Source organism: Ipomoea nil, unplaced genomic scaffold (assembly GCF_001879475.1).
Source record: "Ipomoea nil cultivar Tokyo-kokei standard unplaced genomic scaffold, Asagao_1.1 scaffold2441, whole genome shotgun sequence".
In the NCBI taxonomy this organism is placed as follows: domain Eukaryota; kingdom Viridiplantae; phylum Streptophyta; class Magnoliopsida; order Solanales; family Convolvulaceae; genus Ipomoea; species Ipomoea nil.
Genome location: NW_017618869.1, coordinates 52501 through 68901, shown reverse-complemented (window position 1 = coordinate 68901; position 16401 = coordinate 52501). Strand labels below are relative to the sequence as shown.

Here is a 16401-nt window from a genome sequence, read left to right as displayed (position 1 = left end):
GGCTTTGGGCTTATGATGGAGGTGCATGGATGGCTAGCTAGCGCTTGGATAATTATATTAATAAACCAAAAACTCATATATTCTAAATGTACATATGATTAGAGAGAATAATTGATCATTAACAAAACAATCGGATTACAAGTTATCTTAATAACTATCTTCTAACAACTCCTGACTAATAGTCTAGATACACTGTACACCACATATTATATAACTATATAATAAAACTATAACAATAATAATAATATGAATAATACTAACACACCCCCTCAAGCACAAGGTGTGGTAGACACAACATTGAGCTTGTCGCGTAATGCTGTAAACCTCGGTGTAGACAACGGTTTGGTGAAGATGTCGGCTAGTTGATCAGTGGTCGAAACATAATTCACAACAAACTCCCCAGAAGCAACCTTGTCACGCACAAAATGGTAGTCAATTTCCACATGCTTGGTTCTGGCGTGAAAAACGGGATTAGCACAGAGATAGGTGGCCCCAAGATTATCACACCACAATGTTGCTGGACCCCCAGAGTATAACCCAAGCTCGCGTAACAAAGAGACTACCCGAGTGACCTCGGCGGAGACGTCAGCCAGAGCTTTGTATTCTGCTTCAGTAGAAGACCGTGCAACAGTGCGTTGCTTCTTCGAGAGCCAAGAGATCAGGTTAGTACCTAAAAACACTGCGAACCCACTTGTACTCTTCCGATCTATAGGACAACCGGCCCAGTCAGAGTCCGAGAAAGCATGAATGCCAGAGGTGGAGGACGGAGTAAGCTGCAACCCATAGTCCAGAGTCCCCTTAATATAGCGGAGAACTCGCTTCACTAAACCCCAATGTTCTGTTGTGGGAGAATGCATATGTTGACAGAGGCGGTTGACTGAAAAAGCTAGATCCGGTCTTGTGATGGTCAAATATTGTAATGCCCCAACGATACGGCGATACTGAGTCAGATTATCAAATAGCTCATCAGTCGGCGTTACTAACTTCGTGACAGAGGCAGGCGTTGAAAGCGGCTTGCAATCAACCATACCGGACCGCCCTAGGAGATCTGACATGTAACGACGTTGTGAAAGTATTACATTGCCCCCCTGCCGAAATCATCTCAATACCCAAGAAAAAACTCGGTGTGCCGAGATCCCGAATTTTAAAAGCCGTAGAAAGCTGACGCAACAGTGTGTCTATTAATTTGGAATCGTTGCCCATCATTATGATATCGTCTATGTAGACCAAGAGAAAAATCCGAGACACACCTGCTGAGTAGTAAAACAGCGAAACATCGGTCTTGGAAGACACAAAACCTGCAGATAATAGGAGGTCGTGCAAACGTTTGAACCATGCCCTCGGGGCCTGTTTCAAGCCACACAAGGACCGCTGTAGATGACATACGTGACCAGGCACAGTTGGGTCCTCATACCCCGGAGGCTGCTTCATATACACAGTTTCCTCTAAATGTCCGTTCAAAAAAGCATTATGGACATCTAGCTGGCGTAGAGTCCACTGATGAGATACAGCCAAAGAAAATAGCAACCGTACCGTGGTGGGTTTGACCACAGGACTGTATGTGTCAAAGAAGTCCTCACCCGCTACCTGGTTGAACCCCTTGGCCACCAGACGAGCCTTATAGCGCTCAATGGACCCGGTGGCTGTACGTTTAGTCCGAAACACCCACTTGCAGCCAATGATGTTCATGTGAGGTTGTGGAGGGACCAAACGCCAGGTGTTATTATGTAGGAGAGCATTGAACTCCTAGTCCATAGCTTCATGCCAATGTGCATGACCGACAGCCTGAGAATAGCAAGTTGGGTCAGCAACAGCAGTCAACGCATGAAATGGCTCATCTGTGCCTTTTGTCATGTGACGCAGTCTCATGACATGATCCCGACTCTGAGGCTGAGTTCGGGTCCTTCGTGTCCTGGCTGGAGCGGCGTGTATGATAGCCAGCTGTGGGGGCTCACAAGCAAGGGGTACTGGTTCATTGCTACGGGAATCAGTAGCGATAGGTGTGACTGCTTCTGAGGTAGCGGGGGGTTGAGCCACTGGAACAATAGCCCACGGTAGTGCCGGTGGTGTAGGCACCTGTTGAGAGCACCCTGTATCAAAGGGAAAGATAGTTTCGTCAAAGCGAACATGACGGCAGATATAGACTTTTCCACTAGTCAAGTCTACACATCGATATCCCCTAAACGAAACCGGGTAACCTAGGAAGACACATGGGGTAGTCCTGTACTCAATCTTATGCCGATTATAAGGGCGCAGATGTGGGTAACAGCGACACCCGAATACTCGAAGAAAAGTGTATGGGGGATTGACTTTGAACAATTTTGTGTATGGGCTTTCATATTTTAGTGCTGAGGAGGGTAAGTAGTTAATTAGGCAGGTGGCGGTTTCAAAAGCATAGTCCCAGTATTCATGGGGTACTTTGCCACCTGCGAGTAGAGCTAGGCCCGTTTCGACAACGTGTCTATTACGCCGCTCTACTCTACCATTTTGTTCATGCGTATAAGCGCATGATTGACGATGATTAATACCCAGACTTTGGAGTGTATTGTGTAACTTACGGTACTCACCCCCTAGATCGAACTGTATGGATTTGATAGAGCGCGAAAATTGTCGCTCTACCAGAACACGAAACACATCGAACACTTTATATAAATCAGATTTTACCTGAAGCGGATAAAACCAGCAAAAACCGGAATAGTCATCTACAAATAAACAGAAGTAACGATAACCACAAACTGATACTACGGGTGAAGGACCCCAAATATCAGTATAGACTAAATCTAATACATTTTGACTAGCCCGTGGTACACTGTCTAATTTAAAGCGGGATGACATTCCAAGCTGACAAGCAACGCATGACTCGATTGATACATTTTTATTGGACGACACCGGACAGCTTTGTAAGGCTTTATTTAAATCTTGCTTATGCGGATGACCAAGCCTTTGATGCCATATGTTGGGAGTGGCCCGGGAACTGACAAACGCGAAACTGGACCGAGACACCGGGAGCTTGTATAATCCGCCCGATGTGGAACCTCTAAGCAGAACCGCCCGGGTTGTGGAGTCCTTCACAACAAAAAAATTATTGTGAAATTCGAAAAAAACATTGTTATCTGAAGTAAATTTATGGATAGATAACAGCGGGACAGAAAGATTAGGAACATGTAATATATTGTTTAAATTTAAACATTTTGACTCGGATGGGATTGATGCTTGACCGATTCGTGTAATTTCCAAACCTGCGCCATTGCCCACCCACAAAACATCTGAACCTGTATACTCATCCGATTGCCCCATCATAGCAGCATCCGAAGTAGCGTGGGCCGTCGCACCGGTGTCGGGATACCAATTGTCCGCCGGATGGGGTTGCGGAACCTGCGGGGCTTCACCAGAGATTGCTACATGCGCCTGAGCCGGCGGTTGCGTACTGTAGCGCATGAAGCAATATACAGCGGAGTGGCCGTGTGACCGGCAAATCTGGCAGCGCGGTCCCCCACGGCCTCCACGTCCGCCGCGATGCTGTTGGTTCCCGCCGCGATTGCCGCGGCCATTTCCACCGCCACGGTGCTGCTGGTTCGCGGACTACCGCCCGCCTCCGCCGTGCGAACCTCTGCCGGTTCCCGCATACAACGCCGTGTGAGAAGCCGCCCCGTCCACCGATGGGTAGTCATCCACAAGGATGAACTCATGGGCTTGGAGGAAATCGGATAGGGCAGACAAGGTCACCTGTGCACCGGTCGCCGTCAGGCTGGTGGCCAGCGACTTCAGCTCCGGTCGAAGCCCACGGATGACATACAACGTCTGCTCCATGAGCGATAATGGCCGGCCGGCCTGGATGAGGGACTCGACGAGCACATCGACTCGTGCGATGTAATTGGCGATCGTGGCGTTCCCTTGCCGGAGGTGCTGGAACTGCCCGAGAAGGTTGATGCAACGGGCTTCGCTGGTAGATCCGAGCGCCGACGAGACGGAGGCCCAGATGTCGGCGGAGGTGTGCCGTCCGAGAGCGAGGTGCAACACCTCGTCCGACATCGCTGAGATGAGGAGGGAGATGATGGTTTGATCTTGCTTCACCCACGCGTGGAACGCGGGATTAGGAACCATCGTGGCCGGCGTCGCAAAGGTGGTACCGGAAGACTGATCGGCAACGATCATTTCCGGCGGGCAGGGGTAACTCCCATCGACGAAACCGGTGAGCTCCTGGCCTCGAAGGAATGGAAGGAGTTGCATCCGCCAAAAAAGGAAATTTTTGGACGTCAACTTCATCGTTACGCAGTGGTGAGCATTAATTTTTTTTTTATATTTGGATAATAAAATTAAAGATTAAATTATAAACAAATCTAATATTTGAAAGCGTACATTTATTTGATTATAAGATTAGTGTGAAAGTCACTACAAGAAATTTCACATTTAGTGATAACAGAAGTCACCAAAACTATCGATTTTGGTCAATATTAATATTAGTGACCAATTTTTGAAGTCGTCACCTGTCGTTACTATATCTTCCGTCACTATTGTAGCAGTGACGACTTTTGAAAAGTTGTCACAATTACTAAAACTTTTGTGACAATATTGACGTACACTAAAAGTAGCATTTGAGTGATATCAATAGTCGTCACAATAAATGTACATTTGGTGACGAAATATGTTATTACAAAAAAAAAGTGATTTAGTGACAACTAAAATAAGTTGAAATAGTGTCACTACTGTCAATCTTAATGTTTTTATAAGTTACAATTACTTGGTCATATTTTTTTTTTTCAAATAATACTAGCCAAATACACACAATATAAAATTATTTATATATAGGGTCACACTCCTGTGCGAATAAGCGCCCAGGAGAGAAATGCGAATGCATGTTAGCCATCCACGTGTCGAGATCAACGAATCAGATGTAATTTAAAAAAAACGACGCGGTGGCATTTTTGTAAATAATTTAAACTTTAGTGCAAGTAAATGTGTTATAAGTGTAAGTAGCTGGTGCATCTTTGCAAGTAAAGAGTGCAAGTAAAATCACTTACTAGTGCACCTATTTTCACTTACAAGTGCAAGTAACTTTACCTTATTAACATTCGTGCACTTAGTTATATCGACAGGTGCACTTAGTATTGATGCTCAGTGTAAATTTTACTTGCACCTATAGTACATTTTACATGCACTTATAATACATTTTTCTTGCATGTAATTTTGTCTTGTTAACATTGATTGATCGGATGCACCTACTTTCATCAACAAGTGCATGCAATGCCTGTACTTTCACCTGCAAGTGCATGTAAATATATGTAATACTTAAGTTATAAAAGTATAATTTCGCAATGTTACTATAATTACTTAATAATTATTATGGTAATTAAGGAATTTATTGCATAGATATTAGTATAATTGACTAATAATTATTATGAAAATTAAGTTAATTACAATTAAACATGTGTCGTTAAATTTTTCATAATTATAATTAATTTTTTGATAATATATATATATATATATATATATATATATATATATATATATATATATATATATATATATATATATATACATATAATCGCACTCTGGTGCGAATGCTTCGCCCAGGCGCGAAATAGGAATGAATTCTGTTCGTCCACGTGTCCAGATCTAATGGATGAGAAACACTGATTTTTTTAAAAAACGCAGTGACATTTTCGTAAATAATTGAACATCGAAGTGCAAGTAAAATGTATTACAGGTGCATGTAAAATGTATTATAGGTGCAAGTAAAAATTTACACTGAGCATCAATACTTAGTTGCACCTATAGTTCTAAGTAGTTGCACCTATAGTTCTAAGTAGTTGCACAAATAGTTATAAGTAGTTGCATCTAGGTGTATGAATGTTTGCGAGTGGTTTTCAGGGGTATTACTACCCGCTGAACTCAGATCAATGAATGTTAACAAGGAGAAATTACATGCACTTATAGGTGAAAGTAGGTGCACCTATAGTTATAAGTAGTTGCACCAATAGTTATAAATAGTTGCACAGATAGTTATAAGCACACCCAGGTGCATGAATGTTTGCGGAAAGTGAATGCTAACAAGGCAAAATTACATGCACTTATAGGTGAAAGTAGGTGCACCTATAGTTATAAGTAGTTGCACCTATAGTTATAAATAGTTGCACATATAGTTATAAGCACACCCAGGTGCATGAATGTTTGTGGAAAGTGAATGCTAACAAGGCAAAATTACATGCACTTATAGGTGAAAGTAGGTGCACTTGTAAGTGATTTTACTTGTACTTCGATGTTCAATTATTTATGAAAATGCCACCGTGTTTTTTTTAAGTTATTAGATCTGGACACGTGTCGCGCGCTGATTCGTTCGCATTTCCCTCCTAAGCACTTATTCGCACCTGAGTGCATCCCTATATATATATATATATATATATATATATATATATATATATATATATATATATATATATATATATATATATATATATATATATGGTCCGGATAAGGTGAGGACCTAATCTTAGGTGAAGACGTGAGGAGTAATCTAGACCATTGAATCAGAATGATGTATGGCTGAGAATAAAAGGAACAAATCACACGGATTAAGGAAACAAATCTCTTTAAAATATTAAAATATATAAATTTAAGGTAAATTAGTCTTATTAAAAGATGTGAATTCCTATACAAAATGTTGTGCATTCCTATACTGAGTATTGTGAATCGATATCTTTATTGTTGTGCATTCAAACCCCACCAAAAAAATTCTACAGTGGACATCCCAATGTCCTACTATGCACTGAACTATGTGCTATAATGCACAACTCTCTAGCCTACGGTGCACAACTTACAACACTAGGTTGCACAATCAGCACACACGAATGCACAATTGTACTACCCAGGAATTTGTACATATACACGACCATCCAAATATAGACAATATTATACACAAAAGAACAAGCGAAAAAAAATAAAAAATACTGATTAGTTTGCATGAGCGAACACTCAATCAATGATGAAGATATCGCGGCTCCAAATTGCAACGATGATGATCCAAGAAAATAGGAAACCAATTTGGCCAAAGATTACACATGTGTTCACACTTAAAAAAAAAAAAGGACACTACTACTCCACTTTAACAAAAAAGTCAATCCATGTCATCTTAGGAACTCAAATCTGGGCCATCCAAATAAAAAACACAAACGCACAAGATTAGTCCTCACGTTCTCACTTAAGGATGAGTCATCATTTGATCCTTTATAGGGGAGGCTTCAAGTGAGAACCATTTGTTAGGTAGGAACATAAGAACTAATCTAAGCCATCCAAAATTTGATAATCAATGGACAAGATCATATTAAAATTTTAATTAGCAGAATAACTGTAATTAATTACAGGGTTAATGATGCAATCCTCTTCAACATCCACTTAAATAGAAAGATTTTATCCTGATATTTTCCTTGATTTTAGGTGTCCAAACTAAGGAAGTATTGTTTAGAAGTTTGGAATCAATTAGGAGAATACAACTAGATTGCATGCGTAGGTGTCGACGGCAGGGAAAACACAACAAATGCATTCCAACGTTACATCGAAAACATGGACGCCGCCGTCAATGAAGGTAATGTAATTTAATTTTAGCAAATGCATCCACTAAGTCGACCAACAGCAAATAAACGCCGGCGATAACTATGATCCTCTCTTTCCGGTTGGGTTTGGACTCACCTCTAAAGTATGGCATAAGGCTTATGGGGTTAGAGTTTTAGCATTCATTATGTTGATGTGGAGCTTATTATAGTTAATAATGAGCAGAACAAGTCGTAAAATATGATAATGTAATACATAATGAGCAGAACAATTTTACTTAATAGGTTACGGTGTGCATTTGAGTTAAAGTGTGTGTGCCATAGCGAGCAAAAGTAATGAGTGCATAAAGAGAAATAAAACAGGTTGATGTGATAGACTATGGTGTGCACTTGGATTGTGTTGTGTGTGCACTTGGGTCAACGAGTTTGTGTCATGATGCTCAAGAAAACTGATATACGACATACCGTGTGCACTTAGGATAACGAATGTGTGCATGCACCGAAACCAGATTGGCGTTAAAGACTATATTGCGCACTTGGGTTAAACTGTGTGTGCCGTAACGTTAATAATGAGTATGTGGATGAAAAGACGCAAAATAAGTTGGTGTGCACTTAGGTTGATAGATTAGGGTGTGCACTTGGGTTGAACTGTGTGTGCCATAATTTGCAGAATTAGTTCGAGTATGAAAAGACGTTAAACATTTTGGTGTGCACTTGGATTGTGTTATGTGTGCCATAATGTGCAAAACTACTGGAAAAATGAATTCACGAAAACCGGATTGATGTTAAAGACTATGTTGTGCACTTGGGTTAAACTGCGTGTGCCATAACGTAAATAATGACTGTGTGGATGAAAAGGCGTAAAACAAGTTGGTGTGAACTTGGGTTGACTGTGTACACATGGGTTACCCTGTGTGTGCCATAATTTGCAGAATTAATTTGTGTAAGAAAAGATGTTAAACATTTTGGTGTACGTGCACTTGGATTGTGTTGTGTGTGTGCACTTAAATAGAATTGTGTGTGGATACGTTATAAATAGGGTTGAGGATTTCACCCCCCCCCCCCCCCCCGGATAATCCTCGTGGGGATGGGCATGGGGAGGATTTTCGATTTCCCAGTGGGATCGGGACGGGGACGGGGAGTGTGGGAGAAAGTCAGCGGAGGGGATCGGGAGTATGCTTCCCGCTCCGCCTTGCCCGTTGACATCCCTAAATGGTGCCTAGGCACCCACGTATTTTTTTTTTATTTTTTTATTTTTTAACAATTTGGTTTAAATTTTTTTTTTTAATTTTTTAAGACTAGACAATTATAAACTATTTAATACTTTAATAGTTAATACTAAAATATTAAATATTAACCTAAAAAACAATTAGAGTTTGAACCATGTCGTACTAATGATGTTGATTGGTAACTATATAATGTTGAGAATATTTATCCATGGTCGGTTGAATATAACATTCATGACAACATGTATGGTCAACTTAACTTGTTGAATGAATCATAATTATGAACACAACAATTCATCACTCTCTTTTAGTTGCAAGCATATTATTATTACTATATTTATTTCTTAAATTTTTACGTATTAAGTAATATTATTTTATAAATAATTTGACTATAAATTATTTAACATTATTAATGTAGTCATAAATTATTTTATCTTATTATAATACAACTAAAGAATAATTACTAATCTTATCTAAGTAAAAAAAAAATGTACTGATTATGTAATTATTACTAATTTCATTACTTTTTTGATTCCTAATAAATAAACATTTATTTTTCATTATTAGTAAACACTAATTACAAATAATTTTTAATTACATTTAACTTTCTAAATTATTCTGTAATAATTACTACATACTAATTAACTAACTATTATGCTTTATAAATGATTAAGGAATGAATGAGGTTAACAGCAAGTATACATATATTGATATAGTACTACCTATTTTCCATTATTGTTACAATACTATACATATACACGTATAATAACATCGTTTTTTACCTTTTAAACATTTTTTTCCCAAAAAAAACTAACATGCATTCTGGAAGTCCATTTTTCTTCATCAAACACGAGTTCCATTATACTCTTTTCCTATCTATGCATACTTTTCAAATGCATCCTATTTTTGTATCCCAGAGAAAAATTACACCCAACCTTGTTTATTATTGAACCTTATGTATAATGCTTAAACTTTAACAATGTGAGAATAATTTATGTAATTCTTAATGCTTAGTTTTTCTTTTCTGATAAAATGGAGGTGTTTTTATAATAAATATTTTTTTTTAATACTACGGACTTTATTACATTGTATTATAATAAATACTTAGATTTTGTGCAACTATACTAATCTAGCTAATTATCTCTCATCTTTTCTTCTACTATAATAAAGTAGAATCTAATAGTTCCGCCTAATTGTTGTTCAGATAAGTAAATCAAAATATAAAATATTATATCTGAATTATTCTCTAATATCACATTTAATAATATATTCAATACATGAAATTTAAATGGAAGATGAGTAGATGACTGTTGAAGACTAAACATTAATTTTGAAATGAATGCTTCTATAAACATAACACTATAAATAAGTCATCACTCTTCACAATTCATGAAACAAGTTCATGTATACGGAGGAGAAAGACTGAAATGATGGGCGAACTAGGCTGTGGAGGGCAGCAGTGCCTGCCTGTCTAGAGTTGAAAGTTAAAGTGAGAGGAAGCTTAGAATTGAAAACACTAGATTGCACTTTTACAGGGAGCTGTGTTGAATCTGTAAAAGGAGGAAAAATAATGAAGTGTACAATTTTCTGCATTTCAATTGAAAAATTATGAATATATAATTTGTAATCCCCTAAACAATTTGTTATTTATTAATGTAGTTCATTTATTTTAATTTTCATTCTTTTATTTTGTTTCATTAATATTTATATATTTTTCGTTTCTTTAATATTTGTATATTTGTATTATATTGTAATCTTAAAGACCGTGCATCACACACGAACATATATACATTTATGTTTTATTTCTATAACTACTTAAAGTAACCATTTTAAAAAGATTATAATCTTATTTTTTCACGTGCATCGCACAGGTTAATTACTAGTTGTTATAAGTTTTGTTGGAACAACACCGTACAATCTAATGTTGATTTTGTGAGATATATTAGGCTATTGTTATTTGTATTCCTAGTCTACAGGGTTAAGTTACGATAGTTTAGTTGTGTTAGTATATTGTACCTATCCTGTAACAGTTTGAATCTAATTGCAACATTCATCGATTTATGTGTGTGGTGGAGTTATTGTAATAAAATATGCGATATTGGACGATAAGAATAATAATCACACATTTAACAAAAAATATAAAATGCATGAAAGTAAATTAATAGTGATACTTGAATTTGGTTTGTATGTGTAACACGGAGGTCATCACTCTCATTTAGTCATCTGAATTGAGACTCTCATCCCAGAGCGTCGAACAAAAGATCCTTCATTTTGTCTCGAGGATGACTCATAAAAACTATTCCCTCGTTTCCCACATCGTCCAAAATTGCCAGAAAGTCAGCATACTTATTCTCTTCCATCATAACCGTACCCCTAGATTTTTACAATAAGCAATTACAGACAACTCATGATTCGTGTTTACATACCCTTGAATGATCTTAACCATAGCCTCCAAGTCCAACTCTACCACAACGTTACGCAACCCCTTCTCTCGCAAGCCGATTACACTCCTTGAGCTCCCAAAGTTCAATAGTGAAATTATTGGTCAATCCAATTTTCATATTGACCTTGTGAACCATCTATGATACCAAGATGGTCGCTAACGAAGCTATGTACCCCTTCCCCACCCACTTGCCAACCCCAAGGTTGCTTTCATCACCTCATCAATATTGATGAGTTTAAACTAGGCCAACCATATATCCCTCCCTTGATGAGGACCAATTAACTCACCTCAAGCTACCACCCTCTATAATGCCCCTTTTGATAAAGAAATTACCCGCATCTTCCATCAACCATGTAGGCCTCCTCACTATTAACTAAACATTTACTCCGTAATAAAAAGTACCAATAAAAACTTTTGGGATAGCTAGAAGGGTCACTACTATGTACACCTTACTAGTTTTATGACCTATAAATTTTTTTGATGAACGACAACTAATAATTAAATGACATCCTTATCTATAAGGATTCATTGGCTTGCCTGGCCTATAACTTTTGTTAGCATGGCCACAATAAACTCCATAATTGCCTAAACATCGTTGCTTATTATTTTAAGATTCATTAATGGAGAAAATAGTAGAGGTTTGGTACATTTGGCTTTGAATATAAAAATCCTTTGTGAGATGAAGTCAAAAACTCTTTTCCCCACATTCTTTGTGTTGGGTTGGGCTTCCCTCCTATGTGGTAAATAGCTCATGTTTGGACCAAGCCAATTTGTATCCACTATATTTTGTTGGACTTCTTCTCATATTGAGCCCTAATTATTATTATTATATTTATATAATATAATAATATTTAATTAGGACTTAGGAATATATGGATGATTTATGGAATGAGTGGTGCGGCATAATGATGTAAGGAAAATTTCCTTATTATTAGAAGTTGAGTTATTTTGGTTAAGGAAATAAAGATTCCTTATGTTTCATTCTCCAACAATATATATATGTTGCGGCAGTGGAAGAAGATGACTAGTGTGTGTGCTGCGAAACTTTTCCTTCATCTTTCATTATTCTGTTCGGCAGACAGAGAGACGAGAAGAGTGGTGAGGTTTGCCAACTTCTTGGGTATTTTCTTCATCAAATATTTTGGAGGTCAGCTTATTTGTTCTAGGCATCTTTTGGGTATTCTCGTACTATTTGTATTCTTTTCATCTTGCTTGTGGTGGTTGAATATTTTAAGTACTAGTTGGTATTCTGTTTAGGCCCGTGGAATATAATAGAAGTCTTTGGCCTAGAATTATTGTATTTGATGATTTGTGGATGTTTGGCTCGTGTGGTAGCCTGAAACTTTGTACCCAAGATTTATTATAGTGGATTATTTGGTTGGTGGTGGTCCCGTGGTTTTTTCCCCGATTTGGGGTTTTCCACGTAAATCGTGTGTTCTTGTGTTTGATATTTATTATTGGCTATTGTGTATCATCTTGTGTTTGTGCTCCTGTCGGTTCTGTGATTTTTCATTGTCGCAGGAAGTGGGATTTTCCCAACAAAGTGGTATCAGAGCCCAGGTTGTTGATTGGGTACATTTGACATGTAGACAAATATGAGTAATATGGTACGATTGAATGGTAGAAATTATCACATTTGGAATGCCAAGATGAAGGATCTTTTGTTTTTGAAGAAATTACATCTACCTGTGTTTGCAACTGCAAAGCCAGAAAGCATGTCAGACGAAGAGTGGGACTTTGAGCACCAACAAGTTTGTGGTTATATTCGCCAATGGGTTGAAGATAATGTTATGAATCACATTATCAACGAGAAACATGCCAGAAGCCTGTGGGATAAACTTGAGACCCTATATTCTTCCAAGACAGGCAATAACAAATTGTTTTTGCTAAAACAATTGATGAATCTAAGATTCAGGGAAGGTACATTGATCAATGATCATGTCAATGATTTTCAGGGTGTTCTTGATCAGTTGTCTAGCATGGGCATCAAATTTGAGGATGAGGTACTTGGTCTCTGGTTGCTTAACACTCTACCTGATTCTTGGGAAACACATCGGGTTTCTTTGACCAATTCTGCTCCCAACGGTGTTGTGACCATAGAGTATGTCAAGAGTGGTATCTTGAATGAAGAGTCAAGAAGAAGATCTCAAGACACCTCCACTTCTCAGTCAGATATTTTGGTTACAAATGATAGGGGGAGAAACAAACAAAGGGGTCAGAAGGGTAGAGATAAAAGCAGAAGTAAGTCAAGGTCATGGCACAAGGATGTTGAATGTTATCATTGTGGCAAGAAGGGTCACATCAAGAAAAATTGCTTCAAGTTGAAAAGGGAACAGAAGCAAGACAACAAAGATGATCACACAGAGAACCAGGTTGCAACAGTTAGAGCAGATTTGCTTCTTGCTTGTGATGAGAACGCCGTCAATGTTGCATGCCATGAGACAACTTGGATTGTAGATTCAGGCGCATCTTACCATGTTACACCAAGGAAGGAATTCTTTACATCATATACTCCAGGTGATTTTGGAGAGCTAAGAATGGGTGATGATGGTCAGGTGAAGGTGATTGGTACCGGTACAGTTTGTCTTGAGACCAGCAATGGCACAAAGCTGGAACTTAAAAATGTAAAGCATGCACCGGGTATCAGACTGAATCTCATTTCTACAGGAAAACTCGATGATGATGGTTTTTGTTGTTTCTTTGGTGATGGACATTGGAAAATCACTAGAGGCTCGCTGGTTATTGCACGAGGTAACAAGTCTTCTAACTTGTACTCTTTACAAAGCTCTATTTCTGGTGATTCAGTGAATGTGGCAGCAAAAGAATGTGCATCAGAATTGTGGCATAAACGACTTGGCCACATGAGTGTGAAGGGGATTGATTACCTTGCCAAGAAGAAGAAGCTTTCAGGAGTAAAGGAAGCTAGATTGGACAGATGTGTTCATTGCCTGGCAGGGAAACAAAAAAGAGTTTCTTTTATGAGCAATTCTCCTTCGAAGAAGCCGGAGCCACTTGAGTTGATACATTCTGATGTGTGTGGACCAATGAAGGTTAGATCACTTGGAGGTGCATCTTACTTTGTGACCTTCATTGATGATTATTCTAGGAAACTCTGGGTTTACACTTTGAAGCACAAAAGTGATGTGTTTGGTGTGTTTAAAGAGTTTCATGCCCTTGTTGAGAGACAGACAGGGAAGAAATTGAAGTGCATCCGTACTGACAATGGCGGTGAGTATCGTGGCCCATTTGATGAGTATTGTAGAATGCACGGTATTAGACATCAGAAAACTCCTCCTAAAACTCCTCAATTAAATGGCTTAGCAGAGAGGATGAATCGGACAATTATGGAGAGAGTCAGATGTATGCTTGATGACGCAAAGTTGCCTAGTTCTTTTTGGGCAGAGGCAGTTTCCACAGCTGTTCATGTTATCAACTTATCTCCCGTTATTGCTTTGAATAATGAAGTTCCTGATAAGGTTTGGTGTGGAAAGGAAGTTTCTTATGATCACCTCAGAGTCTTCGGTTGTAAGGAATTTGTGCATGTCCCGAGAGATGAAAGATCTAAGTTGGACTCGAAGACTAGACAGTGCATTTTCATTGGCTATGGTCTTGATGAATTTGGCTACAAGCTGTATGATCCAGTTGACAAGAAGCTTGTGAGAAGCCGTGATGTAGTGTTCTTTGAAGATCAAATCATTGAAGATGTTGACAAAGTGAGAAAGCCAGAATCTCAAGACAGCGGAAGTTTGGTTGACTGTGAGCCAGTTTCCAGCGAAGATACACATGATGTTGATGAGGTTCAAGAGAATGGCCAGAACGGTGATCTTGTACCAGACTTTCAGGATGATACAGCTGATGTGGATGGTCATGTTGATGATGTTGTGCACCAGGAACAAGAAGTTCCTTCGCAGGTTCCAGTTGATCCTCCTAGAAGGTCTAACAGGGAACGGAGACCATCTACTCGTTACTCTTCCAGTCAGTATGTGCTATTAACTGATGGGGGAGAACCTGAGTTCTATGAAGAAGCTATGGAGAGTGAGCAAAAGAGACAATGGCTTGAGGCTATGCAGGATGAGATGAATTCCCTATATGCAAATGATACCTTTGAGTTGGTAAGGGCACCAAAGAACAGGAAAGCTTTGAAGAACAGGTGGGTCTACAGATTGAAACATGAAGAGGGCACTTCAGTTCCACGATTAAAAGCTCGACTGGTGGTGAAAGGTTTTAGCCAGAAGAAAGGTATTGATTTTGATGAAATTTTCTCTCCTGTTGTGAAATTTTCATCCATTAGAGTTGTGTTGGGTCTAGCAGCTCGTTTGGATTTAGAAATTGAGCAGATGGATGTAAAGACAGCTTTTCTCCATGGTGATTTAGATGAGGAGATATATATGGAGCAACCTGAGGGATTCAAAGTCAAAGGGAAAGAGGATTTTGTTTGCAGGTTAAAGAAGAGTTTGTATGGATTGAAGCAAGCTCCGAGGCAGTGGTATAAAAAGTTTACTTCTGTTATGAGTAAGCATGGGTACAAGAAGACTTCTTCAGACCACTGTGCTTTTGTAAACAGATTCTCTGATGATGACTTTGTTATATTGTTGCTTTATGTTGATGATATGTTGATTGTTGGTCGCAATGTTTCAAGAATTCAACAGTTGAAACAAGAGTTGAGTAAGTCCTTTTCTATGAAGGACATGGGACCAGCAAAGCAAATTCTTGGGATGAAGATCATTCGTGACAGGAAGAACAAGAAGTTGTGGTTATCTCAAGAGAAGTATATAGAGAAAGTACTTGAGAAATTTAGTATGGATAAAGCTAAGCCAGTGAATACACCTCTTGGTATACATTTCAAGTTAAGTAAGAAGCAATGTGCCTCTAGTGAGAAAGAGAATGAAGAAATGCAAAGAGTTCCCTATTCTTCAGCTGTTGGTAGTTTGATGTATGCCATGGTATGTACGAGACCAGATATTGCTCATGCAGTGGGTGTTGTTAGCAGATTTCTCTCAAATCCAGGGAGAGAACATTGGGATGCTGTGAAGTGGGTTCTTAGATATCTTCGGGGTACTTCAAGTCTGAGTTTGTGTTTTGGTACAGAGAAATCTATTCTTGCCGGATACACTGATTCAGATATGGCCGGGGACATTGACACCAGGAAATCTACTTCAGGTTATATAATTACCTATGCAGGGGG

General features: G+C 38.7%; 1 protein-coding gene across 1 annotated transcript; it reads right to left on the bottom strand.

Moving 5' to 3' along the window:
• Nucleotides 1–269: 269 nt before the first annotated feature.
• On the bottom strand, nt 270–1028 carry LOC109152546 (uncharacterized mitochondrial protein AtMg00810-like). The gene has a single exon (XM_019300247.1). It carries the CDS (start codon nt 1026–1028, stop codon nt 270–272), a length of 759 nt encoding a protein of 252 aa, XP_019155792.1.
• Between the last annotated feature and the right edge of the window lie 15373 nt (nt 1029–16401).

Bases quoted from the DNA above. Each gene is read 5' to 3' on its own strand.
- LOC109152546 (XM_019300247.1), bottom strand. From the start codon at position 1,028: ATGGTTGATTGCAAGCCGCTTTCAACGCCTGCCTCTGTCACGAAGTTA.